General features: G+C 39.5%; 1 protein-coding gene across 10 annotated transcripts in view; it reads left to right on the top strand.

The window, feature by feature from the left end:
- DYM (dymeclin) overlaps positions 1–15,450 on the top strand; it is a 218,151-nt gene that overhangs the window by 90,977 nt on the left and 111,724 nt on the right. For all 10 annotated transcript variants that reach the window (XM_075739713.1, XM_075739712.1, XM_075739715.1 and 7 more), the window contains exons 11-12: positions 2,383–2,508; positions 14,956–15,069. In XM_075739713.1, coding sequence (XP_075595828.1) covers positions 2,383–2,508; positions 14,956–15,069 — 240 coding nt within the window. The remainder of the gene's footprint in view (positions 1–2,382; positions 2,509–14,955; positions 15,070–15,450) is intronic.

Below are 15,450 nucleotides of genomic sequence, written 5' to 3'. Positions count from 1 at the left end.
AGTTCATGGCTGGACAATGCCATGGTGTAAGAAGATAGATATAAAAGTTTTAATGTATGTGTATAACATAAAAGTGTAGAAATGCATTGCGGTTACAATTCTAGATACATTTTAAAATAACAATTTAAATTAATCTTCTATCCTAACTGTCTTTTATTTTAAGTGGTGGCTTGTCAAATAGTTTTCATTCTGAGAACAGTAATGCTTGTCCTACAGTTATGTGTACCTCTGCAATCAGCATCCAAAGGAAAAAGTGTTTGAAGGAGGGAGATTTATAAAAACTGTGTGAATTGATTCAGTTTTCATCTGGAAATGGCAGGTAGAGTTTGCCTGCTCGAGTTTGGCCTACTATGTAGATGAAAGTGCAGCCAGGGGAGTGGAGGTGGGGAGAAGAGGTTTCAGAAGCTTTCAAGGTGTGTTTGGGGCAGGACGACTGAATGTGGCGAATCTGGAGAGCCAAATCACTCTGAAGAGTGAGAGTGATCTCAGTAGCTAGTATGAAATTTTCATGAGAGTACTTTTACATATCGGCTCATACAGAAATGTCTGTAACGCCTCAATGTCAGAGTCTAGGTGCCCTTTTCTAATGTGGTTTGTAGCAACAGGCTTCTGGGACTTGGAGCATTTGAGGAAAACGAATGCAGTTTTTCAGCTAGGTCAGTTTTAGACCTGATATGAATGTCCATAGACAGAGGAGATGTGTTCTGAAGGAATACATGTGTGTTTGGGAGCTGTCTTAAAAACTCAGAAGTTGTTCCACTGGTTACCTTCAGAGAGGCTTTTATTGTTCTCCCCGCAAACTCAAGTTGTAAATACAGTTCTTTGGTAGTTTTATATTGCTTCCTGCTATATGCAGGTTATGATAACGCTTGGACTTGGAAATGACATTGAGCATAAGCAATGGAAAGCTACATACAATATAAATATTGGAGGTGGAATTAGTTTGAACAGTGGACTAATGCAATGACGTTTGTCTCTTTTTCTGCCATCCGAGAAAAAGGACTAATATTTTTACTATATGCTAGGAAAACTTGGTCTTTGCTTTCAAGACTTGTGTTCACAAAACACAAAGATGTCAGCTCCAGTTTTAACTGAGGAAAGATATTTGTGAAAGATCCTTTGAAATGATAAAGAAAGGATGTTTGCAATGTGTAAATATATTTCTTTTTTCCCCCCTCTGCTTCTCGAGTGGTAGCGTCTTCTTGTCTTGACCCTGGCCAAAGCATCCATCAAAAATTTTTTTGTCCTGCAGCATTTAGATCAATCTCATTGGTTTTTATAGAAACTGTTGTGTGTTTTTAATATGTTCCAACTGTTTTGGGACTAGTTGATGGTAAGAGAACATTCTGGTAACTTCAGAGGCTTGTGAAGCACTCTGCATCCTGGCTGCTCACCAGAATAGACTTCACATGATTCATCCTGCTGCACTCGGCTTGTTTTGAAAAACAGCAAGGCTTTAGGTGTCTAGAAGCTTCTTGGAACGAATTTTGTGCCTCATCCGCTATCTTGGAATTGAGAGTTTTCTCCAGTTCCTTTTTCCAGGGTATTTTGCTATTTAGGCTTATTTCTGCAGCCTGGGGAAGCCACGTTGTACTGAGCCAGTGGAAAGCTAATTTTCAGTTGGTAGAGAGACAATGTTTGCATCTGGATTAACTTTAGACTAGCATTCAGGTATGCTTGCTCTTGCAATGAAATCTCATTTTCATTATTATTGCAAGACTTTGGCTTAAGCTGTTCATCCTGGTGGAAATGTTACAAGACCTTGGGCTGAACTTTCATCATAATGTCAGTTCTCTTTGGCTGCATATTATCTAGAATTGGAAAAACAGGTCGTTTCTAGTCTTAACCCAACCCAAACTGGTTCTTTTCTGGGATTATCTCCACACACCAAAATGGGATATGAGTTTCAGGTCTCGAAATGCCACTGCACCTCCAATAAGCCTGGCTATATTTGATGAGGAAAGTCCTTTCAGAGCAGGCTTGTGCTAGCACAAATGATTAGAAACAATTGTTTTCCTGCTTGAACATGTGAAAATCCTGTTTAGCCGTTTTATTTTCCCATAGTCTAGAGGGGAACTAAAGCTTTCAGAGCCTATGGTAACTGGTATGGCTGGAAATCTCATTTATTAGGAATTGAAATTCCATGTCTGACCACAAGAAATAATTTGTTTAGACTCTCTTGTGGAGACAGAATAAAACAGATGGAAGGTGTTTGAACATTGTACGTCACTATTTAGGGGTGGTTATTTCAAGAGGGAGAAATTGCTATGATATTATATCGTTAAGGGCAGAGTGATACACGGGAGGTTTAGAGTCTCCTCTTTTTATTTTCTGAGGTATTTGAAAGACTAAACTAATACAGGCATCTTTCTTTCCCTAAAGGTTCTGCCAATTCTTGAAATTCTGTATCACGTTGAAGAAAGGAATTCACACCATGTTTACATGGCTCTTATCATTTTGCTGATCCTTACAGAGGATGACGGCTTCAACCGATCTATTCATGAAGTGGTGAGTTGTTGTTTTGGTAAATAATTCTTCAGCTCTAAAAATAGTTCAAATATTAATGTTTATAAAGATGCATCTGTATATCTGTTCTTTCAGCAGAGGCTGTATTCATCCAAATTTGAGAGCATATATGTATTTCTTCTGTAAAGACTAGTAACCCAAAGTTAGAAGAGTGATCGAATGTGCTCCCTCTTGTAGGGAAGATGCTACACATACCTCTTTTTCTGTCTTATTTTGGTGTTTCCTGCTGCAAATTGACATTGTAATAGCCGGGCAGGCTTCCTCAAAGATACTGAGGGTTTGCTACGGAAGTGGAGGGGCTAGAGGAGAGAAAACCAGAAAACCTCTTTATTTCTTTTGAAAAACTGTGCAGCTGAGAGGAGCTTTTAGTTGGACTTTTATTTTCCAGATGGAATGTTACTTTCTTACTTGGCATTTATTTTTCCATCTTTCTGCTAGATTAATATCTATTTTATGTTGTCCATATAATAAAATCCAAATTTTGACTAGCTTTGACGGGCCTTGACCATCTGTGCTGGAGAATACCTTGAGTAATTATGTTCTAGTTTCCTAGCTTCTAATGCCACATAATGCAGAAGATATCTGCACTGATTTTATCTAATTTTTTGAATGGGACATGGTAACTCTCTTTGTGACCATACAGATGACTGAAACATTTTCCTGAAGCTTTCTTCTGCCTCACCTTCACATGCCTTGAACCTATACATACACACTGTACGTGTACGTGTGACATGTGTATTTGGGGGTTTCCATATCACTAAGTCATTTAACTTCTCTTATAAGTTGAGCTTGTTGAGGGTCAGAGTACAGCAGGCAAGGTTTTGTTCCTGCCTCAATCTCTTCCCCCATCATTGTTCATTCATTTTAAAGACTTTATACATGGTCTTTCAATAAATTCCTTACTGGATAAGTAAAAGTGGAAGATTTCCCTAAAATTGTTAATGAGGATCCAGCTGTGGAATGAAAACATAAATCAAGTTTTCTTGTCCAGTTTACTCTTGCCTTTGCAGCCAACCCTGCCAATACAGTTGTAGTGTTCTCTGTGCAATGTGGATATTAGTTTACTACATCCATTTTAATAAAAACAAACCCAAACCCCACCTTGTTCCTTTTGCCCTGCACTGATTTTTCTCAGTCCTGCCTTTGCTTCTTCCCAATTTAATCTTTGATTTTAATTCAGACTTTCACTAACTGCTTCTTTCTTTTACTCTGTGGTTGTGTTTTCCCACTCCATAGTGCCTGGTGTGAAGCATCCATTGATAGTGTTGTGTGGCCAGAGTTGCTAGTTTTGCTTCTTAGCTACATACTGAGAGGTGGCTGTGAAGTGCCTGAGTCTGCAGGCCCTACTGCAGAGAAAGCTGTGAAGATGGAAACTTTTAACATCAAAAGCCAACCAAATGCTGCCACACTGAAGAGAATAAATGTGGAATAACCTTCATTGTTCCTGCTGTACTCTTCTATTCCTTACCATTCTTTCTCTAAGCCTTTTCCCCATTCTCTGATGGATGAGGCATGTTTCGCTATGAAGAGGGAGCAAACTTGGAGGCAAAGCAGAATGCTCTTCCACCCTTGCAGTGCTTTTCTTATTGAATTTGAAGGCTTTTTCTTTCCCCATGCTTTTAATCTTGGTGTCACGTGGATGGGTGGAATGAAGTGAAGGAGAAAGAAGAGGTCTTCCCTTGTTCAAAGCTTCAACTGTGCACTCTGAAAAGTCACCTAAATAAACTATGATAAAGACAAGAGAGTTGATGACAGTGATACCACCTCTAAAGTATTCCTTATAGAAAGGATTCCTTATCTTATAGAAAAAACATATTCTGTTATACTTAAAAAAAACCAGTTACCTTCTCGACGTGCTTGATCTATGTCATTCCTGAACTTTAGAGAGGTATGTGGATATCAAAATACAAATGTGAGCATTGCATCTTATCTTGTGAACTGTTGGCGAATGAATATGTGGGTAGTGGGTTCCTACAGATCCCGTGATGAGCAATCAGTGTAGTTAGCAACTCATTTTCTGGAAAAAGGATTCAAAATAATACTGATAAATCACTTTACCCCCCACCTATCTTCTTGAATTATTTAGATGGATGTTGCCAGGTATGAATAACCAAGTTACTGTTCAAAAACTACAGTATAAAGTAAGAAATTGGTCTCATACTTGCTTAAATATTAACTCCACATCTCCTAAAGGCTGTGAGGATATTATGGGGCAGAAAAGTGAGCGGAGTCAGGAAAACTGTATAGGTATTTCTGTAAAATGTGACCATCTAGCATCATTTGCACAGCTGGAATGAAACTCTTACACACTGCAAATATTTATCAAATTTTAGTAGTTACAGTAGGATTTTTTTTTTTCCCCCCATCACTTGGGTAAAGTAGGAAGAAAAAAAGGATTTGATGTATTTTAGGTCAACCTGTTTTGCTCTCTGCTGCTGTATATCCTGTGTACTGTTCTTATAAGAAGCATGACCATACGGTCCATTTATGGGATATTTTCCTTTGTGGTATTTAACCCACATTTATTTATTGATTTTTAAGATTAATTTTAGTAAGCACAGTTTTATAAATCTTGTGATTATACTGACGGGTAAAGAGCTCAGGAAACCACAGAAACTCTTTTTTGACTGCTGAAGCATTTTTTTTGTTTAAAATGAATGTGGTCTTAACTGCCTGGAAAATATGATCAAAACCATAGGTCCTGTTCCTGCAATTGGCTTAATGCAGTTTAGCTCCTTGTAACCCTGTAGAGCTCAATTTCTTTCACTAAACAACAACAGAGTAAACGAGTAGATGCAAAAATTCCCTAAAGGGGACAAGTATTAGTGATTTTTTTTTTCTTCTCTGATTTATGAAACTGTAAATAAAATGACATCGGATGTCAAAATAACATCATGTAGTACTTTGTGTAGCAGTAACCTATAGTAATACTATAGTACTTTATGCTGTAGTAAATAGTGATAGACTGTAAATCACTATTTAACTGTGTTTACTTTTATTGCGTTAAGAAATATCCCACAAGCAAAGTTGTAGGAAACTGAGACTGAGAATCTCAGTGCTCGGTAAATATAGAACGGATTTCTTATTCTTTGCATATGCAGTTCTTGCACCCTGAGTTGTAAGTGTCCAGGAGCCTAGTGTTAAAAAGAGTAATTAATCAAAACCTCTTAATTTTTATTTATTTCTTTTTAAAAATTATTCTTGCAAGACCACCCCAGGTCTGAGCTTTTTGTTTTTCTTTTTTTCCTTTTTTAATATGATCTGCAAACCAATGAGATTGTTCAAGTTGTGGCACTGATTTCAGGTAGACAATTTTGAAATTTAAGGTACTTTCATGTTTCATGGTTCTGAAATGCAAAACCATGTGAGGCAATGGTGGTGGTTGCTGTTGTTCTTTTTTTAAATAGGCATTTTCTTACCTACCTGAAATGATTGTTTTCTTCAGTGTGGAGGAGAGTAGAGGTGACAGGGACTGGAATATAACTTTTTAACTTCAGATTTTGGGTTTGTTGTTTTTAAGAGTAGTGGACTATTCCAAGGAATAGTTATCTCAGTGATTGTCATTTTCCAGGGTTTGTGTTTTTAAAGTTTCAGTAAGAACCATTGGCCATTTCTGGAGTGAGACTAGGGCATTAACATGTCTTGTCCATGGTTATAACTGTCAACGTGTTCTCTAACAAGCTCTGGTAACTTCATGTTTTGCATTAGGAATTTGAAATTTGGCAGGTAGTTTTTGTGCTAGGGCTCTGCTGCTGCTAATCTGACTAAATTAGGCCAAATTATAAACCTCTGGGGGAAGGGGAGCAGTCTGTTTCCATCTGCGCAGCCGATACATAGATGGAGGTAGCCTGATGTCCACGGTGATTGGATATTGGAGCTGCCAGAGCCAGCTGGGCTGTTTGCATCCTCCCCTGCACAGGGATCATGTATCTGTTGAGATACGTAGGGGCAAGCTGGAGCTTGTGTAAGTGCTGCTTCCAGCTCCTGTGGGATGGGACTGTGCTCCCAGCGTTGCTTCTGTTGCTAATTGGCAATGGTTGAAGCCACATAGAATCACAGAATCATTTAGGTTGGAAAAGACCTTTAAGATCATCAAGTCCAACCATTAACCCAGCACTGCCAAGCCCACCACTAAACCATGTCCCTAAGCACCACATCTACACGTCTTTTAAATACCTCCAGGGATGGTCACTCCACCACCTCTCTGGGCAGCCTGTTCCAGTGACTGACAACCCTTTCGGTGAAGACATTTCTCCTCATACCCAATCTAAACCTCCGCTGATGCAACCAGAGGCCGTTTCCTCTTGTCCCATCACTTGTTCCTTGGGAGAAGAGACCGACCCCCACCTGGCTACCCCCTCCTTTCAGGGAGCTGCAGAGAGCCATCAGGTCTCCCCTCAGCCTCCTCTTCTCCAGGCTCAACACCCCCAGGTCCCTCAGCCGCTCCTCATCAGACTTGTGCTCCAGACCCTTCCCCACTCCATTGCCCTTCCCTGGACACGCTCCAGCACCTCAATGGCCTTCTTGGAGCGAGGGGCCCAAAACTGAGCCCAGCACTGGAGGTGTGGCCTCACCAGTGCCGAGCACAGGGGGACGATCGCTGCCCTGGTCCTGCTGGCCACCCCATTCTTGATACCAGCCAGGATGCTGTTGGCCACCTTGGCCACCTGGGCACGCTGCTGGCTCATGTTCATCCGGCTGTTGACCATCACCCCCAGGTCCTTTTCTGCTGGGCAGCTTTCCAGCCACTGTGCACACACTTTTCCAGCCTGTAGAGTTGCCTGGGGTTGTGGTGACCCAAGTGCAGGACCCGGCGCTGAGCCTAGTTGAACCTCATACAGTTACTTCAGCCCATTGATCCAGCCTGTCCGGGTGCCTCTGTAGAGCCTTCCTACCCTCAAGCAGATCAACACTCCCACACAACTTGGTGTCGTCTCCAAACTTACTGAGGGTGCACTTGATCCCCTCATCCAGACCATTGATAAAGATATTACAGAGAACTGGCCCCAGCACGAAGCCCTGGGGAACACCACTTGTGACCGGCCACTGACTGGGTCTACCTGCATTCATCACAACTCTTTGCGCCCGGCCATCCGGCCAGGTTTTTACCCAGTGATCCACTAAGCACGTCACCTTGTCATAGAAGGAGATCAGGCTAGTCAAGCAGGACCTGCCTTTCATAAACCCATGGCTGACTGGGCCTGATCACCTGGTTGTCCTGTATGTGCCATGCGATGGCACTCAAGAGGATCTGCTCCATAACCTTCCCTGGCACCACGGTTAGACTGACAGGCCTGTAGTTCCCGGATCCTCCTTCTGGCCCATCTCGTAGATGGGCATCACATTGGCTAACCTCCAGTCAAGTGGGACCTGCCCGGTTAGCCAGGACTGCTGATAAATGATGGAAAGTGGCTTGGTGAGCACTCCCACCAGCTCCCTCAGTCCATCCGGCTCCATAGAGCTGTGTGTGTCTAAGTGGTGTAGCAGGTCTCTGACCATTTCCCCGTGGATTACGGGGGCTTCATTCTGCTCCCCGTCCCTGTCTTCCAGCTCGGGGGGCTGGGTACCCAGAGAACAACTGGTCTTACGATTAAAGACTGAGGCAAAGAAGGCATTAAGTACTTTGGCCTTTTCCTCATCCTTTGTCACTACATTTCCCCCTGCCTCCAATAAAGGATGGAGATTCTCCTTAGTCCTCCTTTTGTTGCTCATGTATTTACAGAAACATTTTTAATTGTCTTTAAGGCAGTAGCCAGATTAAGTTCTAGTTGGGCTTTGGCCTTCCTAATTTTCTCCCTGCTTAACATCACAACATCCTTGTAGTCCTCTTGAGTGCCCTGGCCATTCTTCCAAAGGCCACATGATGGAACCTGAGACTCTTGAGTTGACTCAAGAGTAGTACTAGTTCCTAGAGTAGTAGTATGACTCAAGGAACTGCCACTTCCATTGTTGTACAGGGATGTGCCCCACAAAATAACACCAAAGGGTGTGGGAAGAAACACTGGCCTCTGTTTATTTGTGGGAGGAGGTTACTTTTCTATCTTGCTCGTAAATGAGAGACTATAAGAAATAGCTTATTAGAGATTTATTCACTGAGTTGGTCTTTTCTGTTAGGGTAAGTGTATTTTATCTCAGAGTGGGGGGAAAACAACTCTTGGGTATAATTTTAGCACAAACTGAGTAAAATAATCTCTTTTCAATAAGCATCTGGAAATATATCTTTCTGTGTACTGTTGGTTTGGATTTACATTGTGCGTCATGTCAAAACAAATAGTATTTTATACTACCCATTTTCATAGTTACATTTTGAAGAGTATGTTAAATTTTCAATAATCTAACCAATCAGGAGTCAGGAAGTGAAATGCGCAACCACAACTTATCCCTGTTATATATTACAGAATGTAACCATTACTTAATGATTCTATACAGTTCTTCAAATAACAGTGTGTTTTTCTTCTGGAAGGTCCAAGTGCTTGGCTTGAGATATTTTTTGTTGTGAAAGTGGTTAATTTCTTTCTTTGTATAAAATCTCTTGAAAACAGATCTATTTGTGTAGTCTTAAATAAGCTCTTTTTAAGAAATCACAAACAATTATTTGCAACCAAAGTCACTGTCTACGCTTACTTTAGCATTTTGCTATTGTGAAGTTACTCACTGACTTGCTGTATCTGATCATAGGTCAATGCTTAGCAGCCTCAGGCTGGTCAAGTTCTCCTCTAGCAGAGTATCTTGTTGCAGTAAAGTTCATATGTGTAATCCATCAGTTACACAACTAACAGCTTTTTAACCTTTCTGTTGCCCGTTTTGTGAAAATATACATCGTTTTTTTGCTTCTCTTTCAGGATATTCCTGTTAATTGTCTTGGTTGTCCAGCCTGACTAGTTGTCCTTGTTTACAGAAACTCCTTGCATGACTTACTTTCATTTTTTACCATCATCATTTTGTCTTAAAATAGTATTAGTGACTTGTTATAACGAGAAATTATACCTGCTTCTACATCCTCTCATAGCTGCCTATATCTGGAAACCTTTCTTGTAGTGATTTCATGTTTCCTATTTGTTCCTCAGCCTTGGCCAGTCTTCCCTTAAATATGTCTCAAGTCTTTCCCTGTTGTATTCTGATTTTTCTATCCTTTTGTTTACCAGAAATTGTCACACTTGAGCCTGTTGCTGGGGATGTTTGTCACCTTAACCTCTTGTTGTATAGGCCCTTGTATGCATGATTTTCAAAGCATAAGTACATTAAATGGGTAAAAATCCCTTTAGGAGGTTCCTCTTTTTTGGAGGTTCATCTAAACCCACCAAAATCTTTCAGCATAGGGTGATACAGAACATGGTTATTTGAGGAAATGCACTCTTCACTGAAATACTTCATGACAGAGAGGCTTTCAGGTATGCTAGGAATAAAGTGAGGGAGGAAAGAGTTTGATGAATCCTAATTAAGATGCTATTTCAAATGTCTCTTGTACTGTGAAAGAGCTTCAAGAGACCTGGAGTTAAGGTGAGAGTGAGGGTGGGAAGTACATGAGAAATGTATATGCATGTGAAATTTGCAGAGCCTGGAAGGTTAAAAATGTTTAAAAAAATAAAAAATGGCATTTTTAAGACAGTACTTACCCTGTCTAGAACAAGCTCTTTAAGATTCTTTTTTTTTCCGCTTGGGTTTTACTTTAGAATCTATTGACTCAAGAGTTTTGATAAAATGTACGTGTAATGATGTCTTGACTATTAAGTATTACTTACAGTAGGATCCTACACAATACTAAGGGAAATATAATATCCCCCAGCGCCTTGTGTTAAATAATACCCTCACTTTTGCCAGCATTACTCCTATCAAAAATTCTGGGAAAAGCCACAGCACCCATTGCAGAGCTCTGCGGTGGAGTAATCAAAAAGCAAATGCCTTGATGGGTGGCCTGGGCAGCTGGACACTTACAGAGGGCATCAAGCCAGGGGTAGCTGAGAAAAATCAGTTATGTGAAGGTGGTGGCTGCTTTTCTACCCCAAAGGAGGTGTTCTGTGAGAATACTTCCTTTAAAAAGTTTCATTTTTTCCTTTTATTTCTGCTAGTTTGAGTATTTCGGATTAATCACATGTAGTTCTGTCATGAGCACAGTTTGAGAGAGGAACTGTTGGATGCGTTTCTCAAAAGATCTTGGTTGTCATCGTGCTGTGTATTTGATAGGATAGGTCTTACTTTGCTTTGGTTTGGGGGTGATAAAAGTGGGACTATGGTGTGGAAGGGAGGGAGGACTTGATCCCAACCGATAATGAAAAAGAAACTTAAAGCAGAGAGAACCTGTAACATACGTGTTTGGGATTTAAGGGCAAAAGTTGATGGATAAAAGGAAGCAGAATTATAGGTAGGATACAGGGCCTTTTGAGTACGTATTTCAGAGTAGGTGACATAAAACCAATTACGGTCTAACCTCTCCATTCACAACCCTAATATAACTTGCATTACTGTGGTGTTTTGAGTGCCTGTTGGGTCCTCAAAACGGCATAGTACTTAAGATCTTTGAGGTGTCACAGATTGTAATGTAAATCATTTGCTTAGTTTATGGGGCTCTGTGGGAGGCAGGCGCTCTGTGTATGTGTCTTAAGCTTACTGCAAAAAATAAGGCTGCTGACTAGAAAAGAAATTCAGCAATAGGCATGCTGTAAAATACATTAAACTGCCTTGCTGCGACTCGTATTTGGAAGGATTGGTCAACAGCAGTCTTTTGGCTGATTATATTGGTGATATTCCAAATCCAGCTACGGGGAGCATGGGGAAGATTCAATACCAAAGTGGATTGGTGGAAGAGAAACAAAGATCAGAAAGATAATTAGAAAGGCAAAATAAGAACTTCCTAGTTAAGTGGGTTTTTTTAATACAACTTTTAATTTTCTTGCCAAAGAATCACTTTCTATTTAAAAACAAGTTGTCGTCTGCAATGACAACTGTGCTGTTAATGTTCTTACAGGACTTCTATATAGGCTCCTTGTATTCCACTATATGAAAACTATCATGTATTAAATATTTCAAAAATTAACAACTTTGACCTGTGCATAAATCCCATCGGTGCATACTTAGGGTTTGTTATTTTTTGAGTGGTTGAAGATGATTAGTAACCAACTATGTTCACTAGCATTAGGGTTTAATTTGATTGCTTTTTTTTTAATGTAGAAACTTGTTATAATTATCAGGTTAGGCACTGGATCTTTAGTATACTTTTGGACACAGTTATATTAACTAAAATACTTCGATGTGCTAAGTGAATTAGTCCCTTAGCTTCTGATAAAGGCATGGTTGGTAAATACGACTGCTTTAGAGAGAAGGAGGTTTAATGTAGGGAAAACCCCTGTTAAATAAGGTCTTCTGGCAATTCTGAGTTTTGATTACCGCAAAATAATAAATAAACGAAGAATAAGGTATACATAAGAGTTGTTAAGTGCGGTACATTAAGCTTCAGCTATGTCTTTATTGATTGTTAAAGAGCTTGCTCATTGATGTACAGAGAGATGCTTGTAGATTGTAGTCTGTCTACCAGTTTTTGGTGGTGATTCAGGAGTTGGTACAATTTTGATCTCTATAGATTGAGACATTAGGATACTCAGAGCTGGTCATTATTTTAACTACAGCTGCAGCATTTGATTTTTAAAAGGCTTTGATTTGCCACCCGGAAAATTTAAAAGAAACAAAAATGCAAGATTTTGTTGAATTGTAGCCCAAAATGACAATAAATGGAAGAATATGATTCAGCTAACAAATGTAAATCTTAAGGGAGTGGAAGTGCTTATGATGGTCAAATGTGGTATCGCAAATGGTAGCATGTTTATACTGGTAATTATGTTAAACTAAAAACCAGGTAGAAAAAAATCCTAGTATTGAGATGTGGGAGCTCTGGAATTACCTGCCTAGTGGAAGGTTGATTGCTTAAATCATGTAAAACAGGGATAAACAAAGATTTTTTTTTTTTAATATATATATGTAGTTTTTTTCAATGTAGGCTCTAAAGACCAATGCTGTTTTGGCAGTAGGATGGGATAACTCAATTCTTTCCAATTCCAATACAATTCTATGATTCATGATTTCCATAAAAGTTGTAAAACAAACAAAATTGGTATTTAAATGTGTTCAGTATGTGTAATGCTGCAGGGAAACAAAAACCAGCTTTATTGACCTATGATACAGGTTTCAAAGTTAATACGGTATTTTCTGCTTGTAAACTCAAGTATGTCCTCTCTTCACCTCAGCTGTAAAACACCATTCCTTCTCAAAATATAGTCACCTGCCAACATGCAAATTGAATATAAAAGTAATTCAGAAAGTTTTTCACAGATCCAGGCTCTGGGCTGAACGGAAGAAGCTGTGTTAGTAAAATAGCTCTCGTTCTGTTTCCTTCTCAAATGTGAGTGATGAGAAAAAAATTGCTAAACATTCTGCCTTTGAGCTGAACGGTGTGCATGACCATAAGTACCAATCCCCTTAATTAAGAACATGCAGAATTTCAAATGACAAATTTACAACTGTGGAACTAGAAATTTAGGGTGACCTTTTTGGATTCCAGTTGCGGGCTCCTTTCGTGATTAGCAACCAAGTGACTACATTATTTAAAATCATGACATACAATTGTTTGTGAAGTAAACACCTGATTATCAGAGAAATGATGTAACCTTTCGCCTTTACTGTTAATGAAACAAGGCAGTGCTTTGCACCTTTAACAAATAAATAACGGGATCTAAATACCTATGCGTTGATTGCCCATTGCTCCAGGTTACCTGAATGTGTGAGTACAACCAATGTTCTTACTTTCAGGTGTGGAATCATTTCTCTGTGGCAATGTTGATTTGTAGTGGAAGAGTCCTGCACTACCAAACTGAGGGACATTGCTGTAGTGTAACACTTTGTACGGAGAAATGCCTAAACTTTGGGCCCCGATTTTGCCACAGATCTTGCAGAATGTAGTATTATATTCCTTCAGAAGCCTGTGTAGACATCATTGTGTAGATCCTCCTTTTTTTTAGCTAGCCTTTAAATTCCAAAAGTGCTGGGTTTTAAATATTTCAGAATTTCACTGAATTAATATACACATATGACTTTAATTTTGTTTTTCAGATTCCCCTTCTTTTTCACAAACAGAATTATGGTTATTTCCAGCAGAGTTTGTATGAATGTGTATACCTCAGACAGAAGGAGTGAAAGGTATCAAATCAGCAGCAGCTTGGAGTAGCTCCCAGCATTGCCTTTCCTTTTGTCTTTTGCAAGTTGTTCAGTGGCCAGCTCTCCATATCTCCTTATAGGAAATTGGTTGCTACTTCTCCATCCACTCCCTTACAGAAAAAAGTTTTTGCTGAGTGACTTTCTTAGTGGGAGGAAGAGGGAATTCTAAAAGCGGAAATGATATAAAATGACGAGCAATAATTATTTTCACTCAGCCAAAAGAGACGTGGGAAGGAAGGATATAGTCAGAAGTGTTTTCACATAACTTCTTAAGAGAAAAGATTAATTAATAAAGATAATTGTTGAGTTTGGTGGGGTTTGGGTTTTATTTTCAATGAAACATGCTTAATATATTGAAGATGAAGTTATACAGAATGATAGCTTTGTGTGCAGTAGTTCTTGTTAAGCAAATTTTTGTTTCAGTGCAGAATAGCCCTGTATTTATAGAAGGTCTTATCCATGTTTCTAGTGCAGTTTCTGTTGACTCATTTTTACCAGTCCTTTAAAGCAGGGGGGTTTGTGCTTATGTTTGCTGTATTGCTCCAGGTTGGTCAGCTGAATATTCTAGGAGGAAAGAGTGGATTGATTCTCCTTCTGCAATAAACTCAGAAATGGTAGTAAACTTCATCCACTCTGTTAGTGGGGAGCATGGGAAGATATGAATCTAACCTAGCCGATGACTTTGTCTAACCTATTAAGGGAAGAGACCTCACTTCTGGCAAGAGAAAGGCTTCAGAGTGAAGTCAACAGTTACCCTGTTGATCTGCCCCGCGTCCTTCAGCATGTGTGCTCTTGCCGATCAGTCAGAGCTCGTACGTGCTGCCTCTTGCCCAGCTTGTAATGAGGGAAAATGGGAAGGAATTGGCAACATTATTCAGGTGTGTAGGGTGGAACTGGAGACTTTATAGTGTAAAGGGTAAGATCAAAAAGAATATAGAAGTGTGGTGGCACAGGGCATATTAGGGGACTGCCAAATTTAATCATCTTTCTACACATGACATAATAAAGTTGATGAGATCTGCTAGGTAATAATACTGCAGAGGTCTGTCTTTTTTTTTTTCTTTTTTTCTTAATTTGTTTTGTTCTTGCTTTAGAATATGATAGGTTTTGTCACATTTGAGACTGGAAGCTAATTTACCTATCTTAAGGAATGAGAGAGTCCAGGCAACTTTCTATGCTCTTATTCAGACCTAAGTGCTGAAGAACTTGGTTCTTTTTTTTCAGATATTGAAAAACATCACTTGGTATGCTGAGCGTGTCTTAACAGAGATCTCACTTGGGAGTCTCCTGATACTAGTCGTGATAAGAACCATCCAGTACAACATGACACGGACAAGGGTAAGAGTTATGTGTAGCGCTTACGCACATCATGTGGATTTCTAACTTCAACAGCATGAACTCCATTTCAAACAGGGTGTGGGATTGTTCTTCATTCTGTTGCAACCAGTTGGCATCTGAATTTACGGGAGGGAAGTAAATGGGAACATGAGCTATATTAACTAAGCACAATGTTAAGTGGTTTTGAACTTGTAACATGATTTCTGTATTATGGTCCAGTTCATTGAGTAGGATTCTCTAAAGACCATAAATGAGGCAATGAACTCCACATCTTCAGATGAGAAGAAAAAGTTCCTTAATTTGATGAGAAGAAATGATTCCTCCTAGGTTGTTTGCCTCTCTCAAATTACTCAGAAGTGGGAATTTCAGCTCTATTTATTG

This window comes from Balearica regulorum, chromosome Z (genome assembly GCF_011004875.1).
Source record: "Balearica regulorum gibbericeps isolate bBalReg1 chromosome Z, bBalReg1.pri, whole genome shotgun sequence".
Lineage (NCBI taxonomy): Eukaryota > Metazoa > Chordata > Aves > Gruiformes > Gruidae > Balearica > Balearica regulorum.
Note: the sequence above shows the minus strand (reverse complement) of the source record. Positions and strands in the feature narration are given on the sequence as shown.